Genomic DNA, 21427 nt, shown 5'->3' with positions numbered 1-21427 from the left:
CATTTTAGCAATGTCATTAATCTAATAAATTATTTTTAGATAATTTTGATTATATATTAATTAATGTATTTGCAAAATTGTTTTTTAATGGTCGTAGCATCTTTTATAATTTATTTATAATAACTTTAACATGTTAATTATTTAGCGATTAGTATATTTTTATATCAGTGAATCATTACATTTAAAGTCAATTAAGTAAAATTTATTAATAAATGTAACAGTAGATAAAAGAATCTACCTAAAATATCCAATTTTCTCATCTGGTTTTTGCAATATTGCAAGATATTACGAAACTTTTAAAGCACATAACAACTCATGTATATATATATAACTCTATGAACAAGTTATAAAATGAATACCATCTGTTAATCTAAATATTGGAATTTCGCCAAAATAATTACTATATAATTAACTTGCAATGAATTTACAGTTGTGATTTATATATTAGGTTTACAAATGGGTTAACACATGTGATCTCATATTGCATGATACAAATATGCAGAGTTCGATAATATATTCCGAACGACAGTACGTCGTTTCACGAAAACTTCTTGGATATTTGTTCAAATATAATTTAAAGAAACACAATGTATTTAACATTATCTCCAGAAATATTAGTTTTAATAACCGACGGAATGGGTTATGTTTTCTATTATCACATCAGGTAATTATTTCAATGAATTAATGTTACACTGGTATGATTATTAGAAAATTTGTTTTAGTCGTATAGAACAAAACACACGGGATTGAGTGGGACGAAATTGCTGCTTTCAAAAAATGAGTCGTTTAGAATTTATTTTTCAAAGTTGTGTAACGCAAGAAGTTTCAGCACAAACTCTAGTAATCATCAACGCAGTTCCAATGAATCTGACAATTCTAATAAAGACTCTAAAAAATCCGAATTAAATATGCTACTACTGAAATTTGCTCTAATGATCTTGACATGTGCCCTCTATTACTTAATTATGTCTGGAATCTTTGACACAATAGTAAGTTCGTGAATGAATAATTAACAGTTCAAAATATTTACTCATAAGACTTATTATTTTATGCCAGGTCATGGGAATGGACTGGGACGATTTTATAAATGAAGTACTTTTAAAAGGACAAGTTCAAGAAATTAGGATTTATCCAGATGATGTACAAGCTACAGTAAGAACAGGTGCTACTTATAAAGGAAGAATCCTGTTTAAAAGGCTTACTTTTTATAATGCTCCTGATGATGTTGAAGCAAAAATTAGGGCAATAGAAAAACGCATTGGCATTAGATCAGGTATAATTATCATACATATTTAATAAATCTATAAACCATTTTTTTATACTGAAATTCATTGAATAATTTTTAGAGGATGGAATTTCAATTAGATATGTTCACATGAATGAAGAAATGGCTATAACAGAGATAATTAAGATATTATTGATAATTGGGTTCTTTTTTATATTCTTCCGTAATCCAATAATAAAAAAGAAATTTACCAGTTTTTCCTTTCTGAAAAGAGCAAAATATACATTAGTGGAACCTTTTTCTGGTAAAGGTGTTCGTTTTAAAGATGTTGCTGGTTTGAAAGAAGCCAAAATAGAAGTTATGGAATTTGTTGATTATCTTAAAAACCCTGAAAGATATACAAAGCTTGGTGCTAAAGTGCCTAAAGGTTTTCTATATTTGTATAACTCTAATATCTATAATTCTTTTGAAATATTTTTTCTTGTAATTCATTGAAATTGATTTTAGGAGCTTTACTCTTAGGACCACCTGGTTGCGGTAAAACACTTTTAGCTAAAGCTGTTGCAACTGAGTCAAATGTTCCATTCTTATCAATGAATGGATCTGAATTCACTGAAGTAATAGGGGGACTAGGTGCTGCGCGTGTAAGGGATTTATTTGCAGAAGCTAAAAGAAGGTTTCACTGATTTTTATTTTGACAAACAAAGCAGTTATTAATATATTTAAACTTATTGTTATGTTATCTGTTTCGGAAGAGCGCCCAGTATCATCTATATAGATGAAATTGATGCAATAGGGAAGAAACGAGAAGATTCGTATAGCGAACCTGCTAACAGTGAATCCGAGAGAACATTAAATCAACTTTTAGTAGAAATGGATGGAATGATAGAAGCAAAGGATATTATTATTTTAGCCTCAACAAATAGAGCAGAAGTTCTAGATAGAGCTTTATTGAGGTGTGGTAGATTTGATAGACATATTTTAATTGATCTTCCGACTTTAGAAGAAAGAAAAGACATTTTTGATTATCATCTTCAGTCGTTATCATTGGAAGGCACTCCAATGAAGTATGCTAAATATTTAGCTCATCTTACTCCCGGTTTTAGTGGTATGTGTGTAATTCTCAATAAATTATTTGAATCTTACTTTTATTTTAATACTCTTGTTTTGAATGGTATTTTTGAAGGAGCTGAGATAGCAAACGTCTGTAACGAGGCTGCATTACACGCAGCAAACGAAAAAAAAGTTAAAATCGATAATAATGATCTCATGTATGCAATTGATAAAGTATTGGGTGGTTCAGTGAAAAAATCTAGTACATTGACACCTCCTGAGAAAGAAGTTATTGTTTATCATGAAGCTGGTCATGCAGTAGCAGCATGGATGTTGGAATATGCAAATCCTTTAATTAAAATAACAGTAGTACCAAGAACAAATAAACAATTGGGTTTTTCTCAGTATTTTGATTCAAATCTAAAACTTCTAAGTTCAAAACACCTTTTTGAACGTATGTGTGTACTATTAGGCGGTAGAGTTGCAGAAAATATAATGTTTAACAAAATTTCAACTGGTGCGCAAAATGATTTACAAAAAGTAACTGATATGGCATATCTCCAAGTTCAACAATTTGGAATGAGTCCTTCTGTGGGTTTGCTTTCTTTTGATAAAGAACTAACGAGTACGGTAAGATATATTTATAATTTACCAAATGGTAGTAGTATACCACTGATTTATATTTCCAATTGAAATTATCAACTAGAAAACTAAAAAACCATATAGCAAGAAGCTAGGAAGTTTAATGGATGCGGAGGTACGAAGAATAATCGTTGAAGCATATAAAACAACTGAGAAGTTATTACAAGATAATAAAGATAAATTGATAACTGTATGTATGATTACTATATATATAATATACCTAAGCAGTTTTCATAATTTTTTAGACACCGTTTCAATAATTACTAAATATTACAGCCTTCTGCTTGATGAGTATTTAGTATTATTCTACTACAGCACATAGAACTATGTTAATCTCCTTAAATATCTAATAAATTTCCTTTCCTGAATTTATAGTTGGCTGAAGAACTTCTAAAGAAAGAAACCTTGACATACAAGGACATAGAAGCATTAATTGGACCTCCACCTTTTGGGAAAAAAGATATTGCAGAATTGGAGGAGTATAATTCAGGTGTGGAATAAATAAATGTTAATAAAATATACGACGTTTTCCAAAATATCTCTACAGTACTAATATGTAACAGAAGAAATGCTATTATTATGTTTTATTATGTTAATTTCTGTAATAACGATTCACTTGTATAACATATGTAATGTTTACTTTTAGAAATAATAAAACAATAACTACAACTTAGTGACAAAACTTTTACAAAATATTTTACGAAATCAACTCAATATATAAAATTATTCCTTTATTATTTAAAATTTTGTGCTGTATATGGGAAAGATAAAGAATAAAAGGGAAAATAAAAAAAGAATATATATATAGATAATTATTTCATTGTTTACTGTACGTTATTTTCCATAACTAATAGAAATAAGTATGAAGTGTTACTTTTACAATACAACGCATATAACATACCATTTTTGATATTTCAACAAAGGCTATATGAAATGTATCAATTTTTCGATATGAAATAAAAATAAACGAACGTAAAAGGTTAAGATAACTTATATATGTATTCAATAATATTAAAATACTTTTTAAAATAGATGAAATACATTAAACATATCTTTGTTTTTGTGATTCCACATTATAGGTATAATTCTTATTGACTCAAATAAATAAAAACACTTTTGATTTGTGCTTTCAAAGTCTGAACTTCTTTAAACACTATATCACATGTAATAATAATTAAAACTCAGATGGAACAATGAGATCCTTAATAGCACCATTGAGCGCACGATCTAAATGTGTACCATTCCAATATATCTTTCCACATTGTTCACAAATGTAAAAAACTTCTATATCCTGTAACACCTTCATTGGTACTTTGTCAATTTGTATTCTTGCTTGGTATTTCGTTGAACATGTATCAACATCCATAGAATTCGTACTAAGTATCCATGTACGATCCTCGCGTTCCAATTGGTTGTTCATAAAAGTATCGTATTGTAAATCGTTACTGCTTGAATTCGTTGCTATAGCTGACTGATATGTATTGTTTACATGATCTGATGGATTTGTATCAATTCTATAATTATTTTTACGTGTTATTTTAACATAACTAAAAGAAGATAAAATCCTATTAACATTATTACCAATATTTAATGCATAGTTTTAAGAAGAAAAAATGTGTAATGAACCTTTTTAAAAGTTTATCCATTAATTGCTTTGAAGCTTTCACAAATTCATCACTGTTACAATCTTGGCATCGACTAAATATGTCTCTATGTGTAACTATAATTTTAAAGTACTTTAATACTTCTCTTAGCTGAGCATCAGGATTAGCTGCCATTACAAAATAACAATCCTCAGGTGGTATATACTGTGAAAACTGTATAATGTAATTAAAATAATTAAGAATTAACAATAATGAATTACCAATAATAATGAATCTAATGAATGAACCTACTCTTAAATATTCCTTATTACGCGTCAGAAGCACCCTTTTTTCATAAAGTGCTGCTTGAACAGATCGTTCTCCTCTTTGATCAAATGCAAAATGAACGCAATCGCATCCACACATTCGTAATTTACTTGTTAACCCACCTAACATTGAATCACAAACTACACGCCATTGATGCACTGGTATGGATTCACGTTTAATTATTTGTTTGTAATGTTGCCTGTTTAAATTCATGGACCCTATTCTTCGTGGTAATTGTATTGCTTTGTGAAAAGAATGATGATCTTGATTATTTGATTTCCAGAAATTATTCCTCAATCTTCTTTGCGGCGAATCTCTTTGAAAATTTTGTTTACCATAACTGAATTCTTTATTTTGGAAGGAGTGGGACTATAATAAAATGTTTATAAAGTACTATGGAGAATAAATTTATTTATTTGACAGAAGTTCTACTTTATTAGAAATACAGTAAATTATGGAACTACCTTTTGTGCAGGTTTCCTCGTATTTTGTTCTGGTGATTGATGTGGTATATGTTGCACTTCCGAACACACATCATAAAACGGTATGTCCAAATGTTCACATTGAATTTCTAATGTTGCATATATTTCTAACAAACAGTATGCATCTAATGCTGTAATATAATAATATATAATTATTATATTTGATTCTTGTATGTAAATATATATTGTATTATAATAAAGAGAATATATTGGATTGACAACTAAGTAATTGCGGATTTTGTCATTAGGTGGTATTGACAAAATCCGCAATCACTTAATTGCCAACCCAATATGTTATATTATAATAAAAACAACAGCAAAAAAAATTACAAACCAGCATATATTATTTGGCTTTCTCTTAGAGGTCTCTGTTCCCAATTAGAAAACTGATCAGATTTATTTAGTTTCTGTCCAAGACAAAGTTCTACAAGTTTACTCAAATTTTTTTTAGTAAATTGTTCATCATTTTCATGTGGAAAAACAAATTTATAATCTTCTACTAACTTTTTCCATAAGTGTACAATATCTAAATAACCTTGTCCACACATTTTTATTTTTGAAAATGCAGGCAAACTATTGCGTATAACTGTTATATCTTGTGCTATTCCAAATCCTATATCATAAATTCATGAAAATATACACGAATAGAAATAATAATTAGAATATACATTTATTAACTAGAAGAAGCTTACCAAGCTTTAAAATGTTTCTGTTTTCAAATAGAGCTTTGGATAATTTAATCCATAACTCTGTTAACTTGTTTCCTATTGTGGTTACATCTAAGATGTATACATTAGCTTTGGTAGCTATTTGTATTAAAGCTAATTCTGTTTGTTTCGTACCTAATAATTACAATAAATTTTGTAATTATTTTTTATTACATTCTACTGAAAGAAATTAAACCATTAACTTCAAATATTACCAAAGCATGGTTTCCATTCTAAATCAATACCAACAATAGAGACATCTCTTAATCCATTATCAAGAAATTCTGTAAAACTACAAAGATCATTTACTACTTTAATAGAATCTCTTGATAATTTCAATTCATGATAATTCATAGGATCATTGTCAATATTCAAATCATTCATCTTGCTAGTTGAAGGTCCTTCATTTATACCTACATAATGAAATCTTATAAATAATTGAAACAACATATAATATTAAAGAAGAGTTATTATTGCTCTCACATTCATTTTGTTCCTCTTCATATATAAGTGCCCATGGCCACTTTTCTCTAGGTACGTTAAATTTTTTAGCCCAATATAAAGCTTCAGCTGCATCTTTGGCATTCATTATCATCTTTATTGTAGCAAGTTGTAATGTATGATCATTTCCTACTGCATCTTGTACCATTTCCCTCCAGCTAGCAGTACCTTGATTTAAAAACAGTTAATCTTTTATTCACACTATTCCGTGATTTATATTATGTAAAAAATTAACATACTTAAACTAGATTCCACGTAACGTTTATACATGAGGAACTGTAAACCACCTTCGCATCTTTTTTTATTTAAATTAGAACAAAGTTCTGGTGGAAGATTATATACTTTGATAAAACGTGCTATTAATTTTGTCATGGGTTTTATATTTATTGTTGCCATCTTTACGTCTGGTATATTATGTTTTCTATAATATATTAAAGATATTATGCTTAAAACTTCTTTTATTAGTTCATTATTGAAACTTACATAATTATATCATTTAACATGGCAGTCATGTTATTTTCAGGTCCAATTAAATTATCCAAATACAAGACTAGAACCTTCTGCAAATGAGGATAATTTGCTAAAAAATCTTCTACAACTATTAACTTATTCTGCAGAATAAGTGGTAATAGTAATGTTTCTGGATTGGCAAAATAATCTTGTAATTCCAATACAATTGCATATTGTGCTGCTTCTTTGTATTTCTTTTCCTTAATGACTTCCTACAAGAATATACAATTTTTTAATTAAATAATATGTTATATAATAATTGGAAAGTTAAATATTGTAGTCTAAATAATACCTTAATTATAGGAAGAAATTCCTCCTTGTGTTCTATGAATTCATATGTAACAGCAACCATTTTAATGAATTCCATATTTTTTTGTTTAATAATTAATTGAAATGTTGCTAATTTTATTTCTACATCTAGGAACAGTTTACGTATTGGTTTCTCCAATTTCAACCAGTTAGCAAATTCTTCTATGACTATAACCCATAAAGAGATATTAATTTATCTTTAACATCACAGAATTTTTACAGTAATCTGCACAACAGTATCTATATAACTATGTATAAAAACTGTGTACTCAATTTTAATACTATTTCCCTATATACTTGCACATAATAAATATAACTTAGTAATGTCATTTCATTTATATTATATGTAAATAAACCTGTAAATGCTAATGATGAATTCTTTTTTATATGTTTAAAATCTGAAGTGTTTACTAATAATCGTATTGTGCTTAAATATGGATCAGGTGCGCTGTCAAAATATTCTATTAATGTTTTGCTTATAACATCACCCTTTTTCCCTGTAAAAATATGTAACAAATAAATTAATAATCATTAATAAATTTTATTGTTACAGTATATAATTGTCACTTACATAATTGCCATATAGATTCTAAAGATTTGAGCCATTCTTGTGTAGCTTTGTCCACATTTGAAAAAAATGTTAAATCTTTTTCATTTTTTGCGGACAAAAATTCTATCGTTGATAATAAATCATCATTACTTTTAGATTCTGAAACTGAGCCTGACATTGCTTGCATTGATATATACTAACAATATATCGAAAAACGTAATAAAACTAAAGTATTTTGTGGTCTGTATTCTTTCAGATTAGCACAAAACTTGGTAAAAAACAATTGTATCGACACGTTATGTCAATGTTTCGCATAGACGTCGACAGGAAAGACACATTTCTCAAGTTTTCGATAGTTAGATTGTTATATACACGAAGTAAAACGATAACATTAAAATTCCCTACACGGCCCAATTTCTGTAATTATTTTATTTACTTTTTTTCATAATTTTTTTTCAAATTTTAAATAGAGTGTATGTATGTATCGAATCATAAATAAAATATGAAAAAGAGAACATTTTGCAAATATTCTCATTATTAAGACAATTATTATAATTCTAAAATTCATAATTTTGGAACACATGATTGACATCATCTGTATTTTGTTTATGATCAGTCACCGCCTATTGGCATATGATATCATTGAAGCTTATAAGTGAGAATGTAATGAAACGTAACAAAAAATTTGTGCCCTCTAATGACGACTTAATTTTTCTTGAAAGTAGTGTTTACATGGTTTTCGACTATTTCAAACATGATGAAACATAAGTTACCGGAAAATTGGAGTATACGGAATTCAAAGAGATATCCGCATAAAATATATTATTTTAATGAAAAAACAAAGCAATCATCTTGGGATATCCCGACAGAAGATCAGACAGAACAAGTAATTTGATATTTCATTTTCTTTTATTTTTAATTAATACTAATGGTAATAGGAAGTGGATGATATTTTATTAGCCCTTTTAAAATTGTACTGCCTGTTCTAACCTATAGATTATAGTAAGTTATCTTTATTATATATTTTTGCATATTTTTAGCTAGTAATACTTCTCATATATAATTTAATTATAATTCATAATCTCTGTTATAATTATAACGTAAAAAATTATTTGTTTAGGTTGAAAAGAAATTAGGTCGATCTGCTAAAAAACGTAAACAATCACAAAAAATGAACTTACAAAATGATGAAGATAATGAAGCACAGTTTACTGTTTCTGAAAGAAATCCATCTGAAGGGAGTGCATCTGATAAAGAGATCACAAGAAGAAATATACTTACTGCTAAACGTTTCCATAGGCAAACACAAACTAAAGCTAATGAAGGAAAGGAAACACCTCAAATGAAAGAAATTCGTCAGAAAATGTTAAAAAAAAGGGAAAAAATTATTCCTAGAAGTCCTCAGAGTTCCAAATCAACTAAAGATGTTTCAAAATCACCACCTTCAAGGCTTGGCAAAATTAGTCCACTGTCACAAAAAACTGATGTTTATACATACTCAAAAGAATCTTATACGCCACAAATGCAAATACTTTTAGAAAAAAGACAGGGAAGGACATCAAAAAGCAATCCTAAAAAAAAGACAGAGGAAGACAGAAGCAATGTGATAGATAAAGGAGAAAATCCAATTAAGACACGGTTAAGAAATCAAAATGTATCTAAGCAAAAAAGTGTTTCAGAGGTTTCATCTCCCTCAGAAAGCAGAAGCCAGAGAGAAGTACAAAAAGGTCCAAAAGTTGGTTAGTATGTGGAAGAAAAAGTTATACTATGTTATTTTCTATAGTCTTTTTATGTACATGGTTAAAGTTAAAGTCAAAAAATACTAATGTAAATCATATATTAATAATAATTAATATCATCATATTATAATAAATTAATATCATATAGTAATAGAAAAAATATTGGTAGGCAAAAGAAAAAGCAGCAATTCGGGTGAAGATATTCCAAAAGTGCAAGGTCAAAAGTCTTTGAAAACAAATTTAGGAAAAGAACGTATGGAAAGATTGAAAACAAGCCTATCATCACAGCAGTGTGATGATAATCTGAGTCATAATAGTCCTACAAGTTCTACTCCTGCAAAGAAATTTAGTAAGTGTTGTAACAATGTTTTTGATGTCATAAATTAAAGTTTATTCTTAGTATTTAATTTCTTGAACAATTATAGACATGCCATGCATTTTTAAAAATACACAAGTTAGATTGGAACGTTTGGAGGAGACACGTGTAAATAATAAGATTGCTAATAATAAAAGTGTATATACTCGTGAGATAAAGGGAGCAGCAAATGCATCTAAAGATCCAATAACAACTGTAGATAATATAATAAAATGGGCCTATGAAGATTCTGTTTGTGAAGAAATGCCCATGCCAAGTGTTTATAAAGACGCGGAAGTTAGATTGGAACGCTTGAGGGAGAGATGTTCGAATGATAAGATTGCCACTAATACAAATTTGAGTCCTCCCAAAGTAAAAGAAACAGCAAATGCATCTAAAAATCTAATAACAACTTCAGATGATTTAGTAAAGTCAGCCTATGAAGATGCTTTTTGTGAGGAAATGGACTGGGAACCATTGGAAGATGAAAAAATTATGTTTGAAGTAATGTCAAGTACTTTTATAAATTTTATTCAGTTGTCATATATAGATTATTATAATGAATAATAGATATACAAATGTTAAAGTATGACTTATATTTACATTATTTAGGTTCAAGCTGTTAGAACTCAACTTTGTACAGAAAACAATGTAAATACAACTTGCAATATCCCTAGTAATACTTCGAAATATCCCTTATTATCAGAACAACAAGCAAAAAGGCATTTGTATATTGTTGTTGATACAAATGTTTTTCTGTCGAATATTGATGCTGTTGAATTGGCAAGGGAAGCTATTTTTAAAACTTATGATCATTCAATAATTACAATACCATGGACTGTTATACGTGTAAGATTCCATATTTTTTTATTTATTTTGCTATTTCCTAACATTTGTAGCTTTCATAAATAATCTATTACAGGAGCTTGATTATATTAAAGACGATAATGGTAAATCAAGACCAATATCATTATGTTTCAATGCAAGGAAAGCCATCAATTACATTAATAAACTTTTCTCTTCTAAACAATCTTACGTAATTGGTCAAACACCAGAAGATGTTGCAAAAAATAAAGAAAGATTTTCTATCGACTGTCCAGATGATGAAATTCTACAGACTTGTTTACAAATTCGTGATTTAGGGAAATCCGTGGTAAGTTATAATATAACATACTGTTATCAAAATATTTAAATGTGACTTTATATTTTGGTTCTTTATTATTCAGGTACTATTATCTTATGACGTAAATCTTTGTAATAAAGCGATGATTTATGATATTGTGACACTTGGAAGAAATGATCCCCTTGAAAAAGTCGACTATCTTAATGCCACCAATGTAAATAAACCATTGTCTATTTCTAATAATGGAAATCGAGAAAGAATCAGTTTGAATTCCACATCAATTATGTGTGAGGAATTGCAGTTATCTGATGAAATATATGAGGACATAAAAAGTGTTATAAGAGACTTTCTAACAGTGGTAAGCATAAAAATGATATATGTTATAATTAGGTAATATAAGAGAAATATATTATATATGTCAAACCATCGTCGTAATACGGGTCCGGGCTGATATCGGAGTAAGGATTTGGGGTATGCGATGAACCTTCACTGAAACTATCCATCTTCTTACACAGTTGAAGTGACGTTTATTAACACAAATAAGGATATTACAGAGTTGACAAGGAATCGCGATGATTAGGCATTAGTGACACTGGTCTAAGACTCGATAACGAACCCGCGGTCAATGGGATAGTTGGTTTAATTTTTCGTCAAAGTCTAAGTTGGAATTTATATCAAACGTGGAGTAATTACAGATAGTAAGGCGTTAGTTAACTCATCAATGAACTCGTACACTCGTTCATCCCGTGACCGCGGCTACGTTCGGCGACTGATTGTTGCCTCGAGCCCAAGCTCATTATCACAGATCTCAAACAAATACAATTGGATAGAATAACGACAATTGTTTAATTATGGCTATGGTAGACTTTAGATTATAATTTTACGGATTTTCCCGAAGTTCCAAAGGGAAGGCTCCGGTGTCCTTTCATCTCCGACATATATACAGGGTGGTTGGTAACTGGTGGTACAAGCGGAAAGGGGGTGATTCTACGCGAAAAAAGAAGTCGAAAATATAGAATAAAATTTACAAAAATTTTTTTTTTAATTTTTTCATGGAGACAACGATCTACAGTGAGATCCGTTACAACGAGACGTGATAAAGTGCTCGCGTACCGAGCGAAAATTCAAAGTCGATTTTTTCGAAAACAAAGCCTCAAACGAAAAATTTTTATTCTATATTTCCGACTTCTTTTTTCGCGTAGAATCACCTCCTTTCCGCTTGTACCACCAGTTACCAACCAGCCTGTATATATATGAATTAATAGTAATTTTTTTACAGATAGTCAGTAAAGAAATGTATGCTTTATATGGATCATCTTGGGAAAAATATGTTATTATAAAACCACCTTGGACAACTGTGACTGTTTTACAGTGTGCTGTAAAACATTGGATAGCTGCTACAAGTGAATCATTTCGAAGAGCAGCAGAATATATTTTGAAAGAATTATTACAGATATTTAAAGATATATCTGGTAATTCTGTTTCTATATTTTGAAAAAGATCATCGTTTTGGAGATTTTTATTAATGTTTAAATATTTTTCTCTTTAAGGCCCAAAGACTTTGAAGGAAAATAGTTATATCTTAGACAAATTTAATGATTTGGTACAAATGGTTAATATAGATAAACATTCAGTTTTAATGTTACGAATATCTAAAAAAATTGATGTAATTATTCTCACAATTTCTTCTATTAATATCATTGTAAAGTATTCTGAAATAATTTGCATTTTCTTAACGGTATCATTTTTTAGGAGTTAAAAGACAAATGTCGTGAATATGAATCTCAAATAAATAATCACAAACTATGTAATGTTATCGGAGTTGAAGATGATGTCGAGGAACAAGAACGAAGAGCACAGAAAGCTTTTCAGTATTTTGAAGCAGCATATGTTTACGCCCGGGATATGACGTAAGTTTTCTAATTATATTTGTTTATGATGTATTATTGATATTTATTCATTTATATGTACAGTGGTATAACAGCCAAAACAATAGGAATGCCTTGCACTTTGCATTACAATGTTCCTAATCCAGTTCCATCTGTAGAATTTATAAAAAAAACAATACCAGAAATTGCAACGAATGTAAATAAATTAGAACGCAATCTAAGCGCGTAAGTTGTTTATTAATAAATTATTTAACCACTCTTTTATATGTATACATAGTAACAACCATATTTTATTGCAGTGTAATAGAACAAGTCAAAAATTCTTGTACGGATTATCGAACACTGATACATTTATATCAGACATTGATAACGTTTCTTCCTGAGAATGCATTAATAGCACTGAAGTTAAACGATGTTAAAATAGAGCCTCTTGATGTATATTGTTGCGTGAAACGAAAGGAGGACGTACTGAATAGAGGTCTACGTCAGCTCCAAGAACTCAATATTCATTTTAGTAGATTAGCAAACTACTGATGTACATAGATGTATATTTATAAACCGACTAAAATTCTTCTGAATTCAGCTACATCCGTTTTACATAATGTATATATACAAGCTTTTGTTCAATTCAGTGTTTTAGATATCACATATGTATAACATAATGTAATATTGTTTGTACGGTGCATGGTGTTTTTTCACGTAAAGTATTAACACCACAAACACTTTTACTAATATTTCTATATTATAATACAAGAAATAACTTTTGTACAAGGTGGAAAATAAAAATGCACAGCCAGAATAGCAATAGATATTAAATAATGTTCCCTGGCAATTTGTAATAAAATAATTTGACAGTGCTCTACCGATCGAGCATTATCTCTGTAAATTTAATTTCTATACAACTTTGGAAATCCTCCTGGAGGTGGTTGCAGCCAGTTTTCTTTCGAATAGGTGGTGTGTTGTGTCTCGATTACGTGAAACGTGTAAGCGTGCCTTGATTTATCGTTTTTGTTTGGATGTGAAAAATGTACTACTTGTCCGTGAATGAGAATGCAGGTTCCTTTGCTAACTGGGACTGGTCGAAAATTACTAAGCTGATAACAAGGTGCGGCTCTGTCGTAGACTAACAGTTCCTTGGATTCTGGATCCTTATTCCTTACATAACGTCGATGAACACCGCTCTTGTGAGAACCTGGTGCAATCCATAGACATCCATTTTCCTGCGTGGCATCTTCCAAAGCGATCCAGAAACCAACAAGCTTCACTGGTTCCGTGTACAAATATGTTGCATCTTGGTGCATTATTACTATTATGAAATTAATTTATATTTAGATGTTGAAAATTAAATTAATTTAACGAATACAAAAAAAAAAGTAAGAAATATTTGTTTCTCTTTACCTTCTGATCCAATTCCTGGATTTTTGTAAATATACATCGACTGACAAATGGCTGGTTCTTGATAATCCAATTGGAAAGCTGCTTCTTTAACTCTTTCATCAAAAGTATATTTTTTGAATGTAGGGTGAAGCCAGTGCAGGGCGTGACCTACCTGTAATTTTGTCAAAGGAAACATTTGATATTTATATAAGTAATTATTGTAAATGTTTATTATTATTTCAAATTAGTATCTTCTATTTTACCTTATTTAAGGACACTCGAGGATGAACTTTCAATTTTCCATTATCGTCTAAAGCTTCAGTCTCAAAGAACACACTGATTTTGTTACCACTGTCCAGAAAATATTTATCTTTGTTCTGAATAATAGATAAATTCGAAATGTAAGCGTCGTGTCGATGATACTTAAATAAATAAGACATTTCCTTAATTCAACTCGTACCTGTTGCAATTCTATCGTATTGAAAACTTTCCTCTCATTTTCCGGAGGTAAGTTGGTAGTGAATTCTTCTCCGCAAGATTTGAGTTCGTCGATCTCTTCCGGTTGAAAGAAATCTTCCAGGACGACGAAGCCATTTTTCTCAAACTGTGGACATGAAAATGTTTTATCTCGTTATTAATCATGCTAATAGTGACGAGTTCGGATGATTCATTTTCGTCTGTATCTTTCGAAAGAACACGATATGTTTGGCACTAAATACTATTGATATAATTTATACGAGCATAACATTGGACATAAACTGTTTTGTACATAAATCAAGCTTGGCTTGGCTCTAGTTTGTAAACGAGCTCCCGAAGCATTACCAATTCGATTATTCACTTTTGATATTAAATTACATTCATATTATTTATGGTATTTTTCGTTTATGATTTCTTAGTAACAAAATTTACAGGAAGAATAAGGAAGGCGTGGAAAAACTTTCTATTTTTGTCATTATATTCTCTTCTAAATTATTTATTTATTTCCGAAATATATAAATAACGTGACTTCACATACGAATTCAACTAAACTTAGCATGTATATTTCTTTTCCAAATATTTAATTCGAACGTCAACAACAACAATTATATACATAAACATTTCCATTTCCCTGTTTAGTTTTTAATTTACTCCTAATTATTTTTCAAGTTTGATAGGTAATCTATTTGACGACATTTTTCATTCTCCAGCTATTTAAAATTTAATTTCAAGGATAATAAATACAGAATGCGATCGAATAACATATATAATCAGGCACGAGGTGATTCCTTATCATAAAATAAGAACAAAATATGCAATAAAATTGTTTAATTTAAGATATAGTTTACGAGAAGATCGAGTTTGAAAATTTATCAAGTATACTTGAACATGATTAATTCCGGACTCGATAGGACTAAATAATCAACAGGAGATCATTCTACGTATGAAAATAAGTCGAAAATGCAGAATAATATTTTTTCTCAAGACGCTTTGTTTCTAAGGAAAATAAATTTAAAGATTTATCATACGCGTGCACTAGGTCGATTCTTAACTAAATATATTCGAATTTTATTTTCTGGAAAATGAAGTCCCGAACGCAAGAATTTTATTATTTATTTATATATTATATATATTACTAATTTTCGACTTACACTTATGTATAATTTATAAATATACTTGATAAATTTTCAAACTCGATTTTCTTTTAAAATATGCCTTAAATGAATAAAATTTTATTGCATAGTTTGTTCTCACTTTCTCATAAGGAATCACCTCGTGCTCGCTTGTACATGTTATTCGACCGCATCCTGTATAATAAGACAAGGAAAAACATAGAAGTTCTTTTCAAAAAACTAACGATTTGATCGAAACTAAAATTTCTTTTTTACTTCAGGACTTTCCCACCTTTCCTCTTTCCCTATACAGGAATCGAATAATTCGGATAGATTCAGGGGCCCGTGGAAAAATCTCATCCCATGTCACGGCTGAATCAGACGAATGAGCATGATTCGTCCGGCCCAGAATAGAAAGGCGCGCGCGTAGGCGTTCATTCTTCTTCGTGAATGGACACAGTGCAGCCTTTCGTGTTTCACGGGTCCGCGAGTCTGCGTTTTATGTGGTCATTAGACCAAAGTAAGGTCGAGACCCCAGGACCCAGTTGTTCTTTCGCGAGAGACCGTATCTGAACTTTCCCTTCGTCCACCATTCACCACTTTGATAACGTACAATTAAAGTTACGATTACAATGAATTCGTGTTCCCACGAACTTTCTATACGACGAGTGCGTCAGACCGATGAAATATAAACCGCTCAGGAAAAGAGTTTCACATTGATCAACTCCACAAATTCGAAAAAGATCAGACAACGGTGCAAACGTTATTCTTTAAGATTCACGTTTTCAATACCATTGTGAATCGGATTTTTGAAAGGCGTTGCTTGCGATTACAGTTCACACGAAGATGCACGTAGTATTTCGCTTTCGGCTGCATCTTAGCGAGGGAGGAGGAGGAGGAAACGGAGGAAAAGAGTGGGTTTGTAAGCGTTTGAACGAGACGCTGCAGCGAGACGAGAGAGTAAGGAGAGGCGTTTTAACGAACAAGGCGTATGTAGAGCAGAGAATGCGCGTATTAATCTTCTAGTTTGTAGAAAGCGCGCGTCACTTTTAATTGCCGCTCGATGCGCCAAGTGGCAATTAGAAATGCGCAACGTGGCGGGAATGCGGGACGTTTGTATTTTCACGCCGAACTATTCATTCACCGATTACTAGAATCACGATATTATTGATTCCTTAATCGCCGTATTTCAATATACGTTGGATCGATGTATTTCCTATCAAATTTAAGTACCATTCATTTATTTTGATTGCCACTATGTAATTGTATAACAAATCTCTGTAACTTTGTCCATGATTATCGTAATTATCGTTTCACAAGCTTTAAAAATTTGTTTTCGAACAGGCAAGTAGACTGTTCGTAGTTAAATACTTAAATAAATGTTTCAGAAACTTTTTTATTCGTTGGAAATTCATGTTCTCATAGGTGATGTTACAATTAGTGTGATAAATGATCTTCCGTTGTTATAAAGGATTAAACGCATCATTAAAGAGAAGAACGATTGCATGGGTAATTATTAATGTATTTAGTAAAAGGACATTGAATGTGAACAAGTCTCTTAAACCGAGCGTGACATCCCATTAAAGAAATTAGCTGTTCTCTTTCTCTTTGCTAGAGGCATCGTGGTATTTCCGTTTCAAGAGATCGCGTGGGAGGACCAAGAATGACGTTTCGTCGTCCAAGAACACGGATGTAATACGCGTTGGCCTCCCTTGGTCGTTTAATCGTCACCTTAACCGGAATCTAAAAATGGATCGCCGGATCACAGCGTTGACCACGTGCATCCGATTATTATATATACGACTTATATATGTCTCGATCAGCGATTGGAAATTGTTTGACCGACTATATTGTCGTTAATAACGATATTAATGTCTAATATATATATATATATTAATATTATATATATATATATATATATATAATAATTAGACTATGCAATTATTTTTATGCATTTATTTAAAGGGAAATTTAAAGATGAAAAAATGCGCAGGGTTATAAAGTAGAGTTCTCATCGTGATATTAGGTGAAATAAACTTTTGTCTAGATTCTGTTGTTTCAATCGTGTTTGACAAAAATACGACTTTGCATAAATATCTGCAATCTAGCGGTCGTATTTGTCTGCCACTGTTAAAATTTTACTCTAAATCATGATGTATTTTTGTATTCATGATTATGTGTACATATATAATGTACAATTTACCTATGTAAAATAAAGTTGTGATAAAATGAGTTGCTACATTTTTCCATAAAGAATAATTATGCGCTAACGCGACTTTAACTTGGTACAAAATTATTTGGACACAATTTACACGATTTGCGAATTTCGAGCATTAGTGAAATAAAGCCAGAAGTAACGATGATGTACTTAACAAGCGTATTAATTGCAGAGATAATAACTGTGTGTTGGTAAAACGTTGAATAAATTGACAGATCGTTTCATTATTACAAATATTGAATATTATCGTAATATTATCAAGACAAACAGTTAGTTAACTACTTAAACACTTCTACCAACAAACATTGCGATGAATCCGCCGGAAAGTCGTCTGTTAATAATAGTGACATAAATTATGCAACGATCACAATTTAGGTAAATTATTTCACTCGTTATTGTTTGTGCAACATTCCGAATGTCATCATTCTTCCGAAGGATTTCCATGAAAACAATTTATTCAATTGTCAGACGCTCTGAATAGGTACAGAAAACAAATACTAGTAACGCAGATTGATACTTCTTTCCGCAATGGAATATTTCAAATCGATCAATTATACGCGTAAAACCTAAGCGTAACAGTGATTCTACGAAGATATATCAATAACGTTGCGTAGTATACAAATGAATAATTTCTTGTGATCGAATGAAATCTTAGTTACGAAGGATTAATAATACAAATGTCTTAAAAATGTTAATTACTTAAATATTACCATTATTCAGTAGATATCAACAATTTCATTTCAACGTGCAATCATCTACAAAAGAATTTATTTCTTTTATTAAATCCTTTTGTGATCTCTGCTAACTATATATCTACTTGCATTAAATATCTTGTGATTCCTATATACATTTTCGGATTTATTTCAAACATTGCCAAAATAATTATGATAGTTGAGACTCATAATATTAATGAAATTTCAAAATATTTCGCATAACATATACAATATACACGTAAAAAATATTTACAAGCGTTCAAATACTTTCACGAATATATAAGAACGGTTAACGTTATTCTATATCGATTTGTTTGGGACGTGGTCCATAGTAGAAGGATGCTGACCTCCCTGAAACGATAGGTCGGGCTCGATTATGCCAGTCTTCTCCGATAACGGCACCGGCCATTGGTCTCTCAGCTCTGATTTCGTCGTCTCTTCCCTTTCGACAGAGACACTGTGTCGTTGGGATTCGCTTTTAGCGAGCCCGTATATAGCGTCGTGATCGTACACCGGATCATTCGATCGGCGAACGAGGCCTGGTGACCTTTGATAGTGCGATTAAGGATCGCGATCGATCGACTGCTACTTGTTTTTCTTTCGCGACGCGGCCGCTACTTGTAAACAAGCCAAAGAATATTTCAATGCTCGTAGATAGACGAAACGAGAATACCGAGTCTTCGTCGCTTTTATTCTAAACTTCGATGTGTCGTCGAGACGATTTATGATATCGAGCGTAATTTTTTGATACAGTGTGTTCGCGTTCCATGGTATCTCGAATGGGAGTTTGATTTCCGATAGAAAAATTGGATGGTTGAACTTGGAGGAGATTGTAATTTTCTACATTAATTATACGAAATTTGCTTTTCTGAGATATATTTTGATTAGTAAATATGGAATATTGTTTTAGGAATAAAGATTGAATTTGTGGAGAAGTACTTAAAATGTCGGCGGCACGAACTGAATTTAAACGAATAATCTCAACGCTAAAAAAGGTAGAACGCTTATTAAGAGGCAAGGTAAGTCGTTTAAAAACACGAGCTGAATTTATACGATCTTATCTGATCTTACGTTGTACCTGCCAAGTTTCACGAACAAAGCCACAAGAAGAGCCAACAAAAATATTACATTCACTTCACGAACACAATATCTATCTTCTAATCAAAAAAATACAAATTTCACTGTATACTATCGTTAATAAATTTTCTCTTTACCTACAAATTCTAACAAAAATACAAACAAGATAAAATGCAAAGATAAAAAAATTAACGACTGACAGGAAGAAAAATGATTTTCAAAATATATGTAACTGACAAGATAAGAAGCGACTGTCGGAATATCGGAGAATTTAAACGCGGCAAAGTTCCACGTGGTCGCTATGGCGCGAACCTTGTCTGTCGGACCTTGACTTCTGTTCGAAACAAGGTAACGGAGTCGTGAGCAGCTAACTCACCTGCGAGCGGATATCCTTCATCCTATTATGTCCGTCACAGCCGGTCTCGGACTGGTCGGTCGGATTTGCTGCGCAGTCGAGCGAGCCTATACGTCCGCGTCCACGACTGAATGCTACTACGAAATGACTAGGTGAACCGCGAAGGCTGTGTGACGATGGTTGACTCGGGTCGAGTCGTGTGGAATCGAGTCGAGTCGGCCTACGCGGCACCGAATCGTATAGAGTCGTGTTGGGTCGGGTCGGGTCGAGTCGAGTCATCATTTGAACGCGTACGCGCCACGCTATGCTATTGGCTCGCTTCTTTAACACGTGTACGCGATTAAGCATGCGTCGATTATGAACTTTTTACGCGGTTCAGTCATTATGGGTCAAATATATTATATTGAGTTAAATATATGTATATACATAAGCTCGCGAAAGTATTAGAACATTCGTAGACATCTTTTACAAATATATTACGTGCATTATACGAAGCATTTTGAAATTTTATTAGTATATACCGCGTGGTATCAGACTTGGCTATTATGGTTATGATGGAATGATTTCTGCGTTTAAAATTAATCCAAAGGAATGCTTCTACACACGGTTGTATTATTATTTGCCATATATTTCAACCTACCCAAGGTGCTTTGTTTTTTAACGCCGTTACTGTTCTCGAATTTTTATCTCTCAATCGCGCTCCCGTTTCAGCGAATAAGCAAATTTTCGGTGGCTCAAGAAAAATATTGATGTATGAATCGTGTTTGAACGACGGTTCTCTCGTATTCTTTGTAAACTTAAGGGACTTTTTATGGTAGGAAAATACTATTTTATATTCTTTATTTATGTAGTTCACATAATATAAATTTCAATAGTAATTCACGTAAAACACGTATCTACAGTCATACGATATGGAATTTTGTAAATTTATTGGCTGATACAGGTCTAACGATAGATCCTAAACTCGTTACTGCTTACAATTTAATCTGTTCTCTTACAGTCAATTTTCAAATTTACCAATGAATCAACTTCCTTCACTCAAAACTCGAACAGTCTTCCTGTTACTCACGCTTGCTTTTAGCTTTTATTTTGAACTAAATTTA

The 21427-nt window shown here is 31.2% G+C and overlaps 5 protein-coding genes across 9 annotated transcripts in view; 3 read left to right on the top strand and 2 right to left on the bottom strand.

Moving 5' to 3' along the window:
• Window positions 1–121: 121 nt before the first annotated feature.
• On the top strand, window positions 122–3593 carry LOC126868093 (paraplegin). Of its 2 annotated transcripts, none has more exons than XM_050623310.1 (9): window positions 122–664; window positions 723–989; window positions 1057–1273; window positions 1347–1652; window positions 1733–1901; window positions 1981–2333; window positions 2412–2908; window positions 2985–3110; window positions 3296–3593. In XM_050623310.1, the coding sequence occupies exons 1-9, from the start codon at window positions 497–499 to the stop codon at window positions 3419–3421; spliced, it is 2229 nt and encodes a 742-aa protein (XP_050479267.1). In that variant the 5' UTR covers window positions 122–496; the 3' UTR covers window positions 3422–3593. The 2 variants fall into 2 exon arrangements, with proteins under 2 accessions (XP_050479267.1, XP_050479276.1); XM_050623319.1 differs by having other exon boundaries at window positions 516–664; window positions 709–989.
• A 128-nt stretch (window positions 3594–3721) lies between these two features.
• On the bottom strand, window positions 3722–8334 carry LOC126868081 (exonuclease mut-7 homolog). 3 transcript variants are annotated; one of them, XM_050623278.1, is made up of 13 exons: window positions 7911–8334; window positions 7696–7836; window positions 7323–7507; window positions 7004–7242; window positions 6760–6941; window positions 6503–6688; window positions 6235–6432; window positions 6005–6154; window positions 5647–5925; window positions 5295–5443; window positions 4816–5199; window positions 4547–4737; window positions 3722–4467 (listed from the first exon to the last, which is right to left on the bottom strand). In XM_050623278.1, the coding sequence occupies exons 1-13, from the start codon at window positions 8074–8076 to the stop codon at window positions 4095–4097; spliced, it is 2823 nt and encodes a 940-aa protein (XP_050479235.1). In that variant the 5' UTR covers window positions 8077–8334; the 3' UTR covers window positions 3722–4094. The 3 variants fall into 3 exon arrangements, with proteins under 3 accessions (XP_050479235.1, XP_050479244.1, XP_050479254.1); XM_050623287.1 differs by having other exon boundaries at window positions 4547–4728; XM_050623297.1 differs by lacking the exons at window positions 7696–7836; window positions 7911–8334 and adding an exon at window positions 7637–7677.
• Window positions 8335–8490: 156 nt separating this feature from the next.
• LOC126868038 (transcriptional protein SWT1) lies at window positions 8491–13796 on the top strand. Of its 2 annotated transcripts, none has more exons than XM_050623189.1 (12): window positions 8491–8775; window positions 9010–9628; window positions 9798–9977; window positions 10054–10487; window positions 10596–10832; window positions 10906–11136; window positions 11210–11464; window positions 12386–12578; window positions 12657–12772; window positions 12859–13016; window positions 13080–13220; window positions 13295–13796. In XM_050623189.1, the coding sequence occupies exons 1-12, from the start codon at window positions 8644–8646 to the stop codon at window positions 13527–13529; spliced, it is 2931 nt and encodes a 976-aa protein (XP_050479146.1). In that variant the 5' UTR covers window positions 8491–8643; the 3' UTR covers window positions 13530–13796. The 2 variants fall into 2 exon arrangements, with proteins under 2 accessions (XP_050479146.1, XP_050479152.1); XM_050623195.1 differs by lacking the exon at window positions 8491–8775 and adding an exon at window positions 8789–8891.
• On the bottom strand, window positions 13524–20513 carry LOC126868140 (phytanoyl-CoA dioxygenase domain-containing protein 1 homolog). The gene is made up of 5 exons (XM_050623355.1): window positions 20346–20513; window positions 14833–14976; window positions 14636–14749; window positions 14394–14544; window positions 13524–14301 (listed from the first exon to the last, which is right to left on the bottom strand). The coding sequence occupies exons 1-5, from the start codon at window positions 20364–20366 to the stop codon at window positions 13883–13885; spliced, it is 849 nt and encodes a 282-aa protein (XP_050479312.1). The 5' UTR covers window positions 20367–20513; the 3' UTR covers window positions 13524–13882.
• Window positions 15004–21427, top strand: part of LOC126868106 (uncharacterized) — a 33107-nt gene continuing 26683 nt past the window's right edge. The window contains exons 1-2 of the mRNA XM_050623352.1: window positions 15004–19724; window positions 19803–19911. The gene's annotated coding sequence lies outside the window, so the exon portion shown is untranslated. The remainder of the gene's footprint in view (window positions 19725–19802; window positions 19912–21427) is intronic.

Source organism: Bombus huntii, chromosome 1 (assembly GCF_024542735.1).
Source record: "Bombus huntii isolate Logan2020A chromosome 1, iyBomHunt1.1, whole genome shotgun sequence".
Lineage (NCBI taxonomy): Eukaryota > Metazoa > Arthropoda > Insecta > Hymenoptera > Apidae > Bombus > Bombus huntii.
The sequence above is the reverse complement of the archived record's forward strand: the minus strand, read 5'-3'. Positions and strand labels throughout refer to the sequence as shown.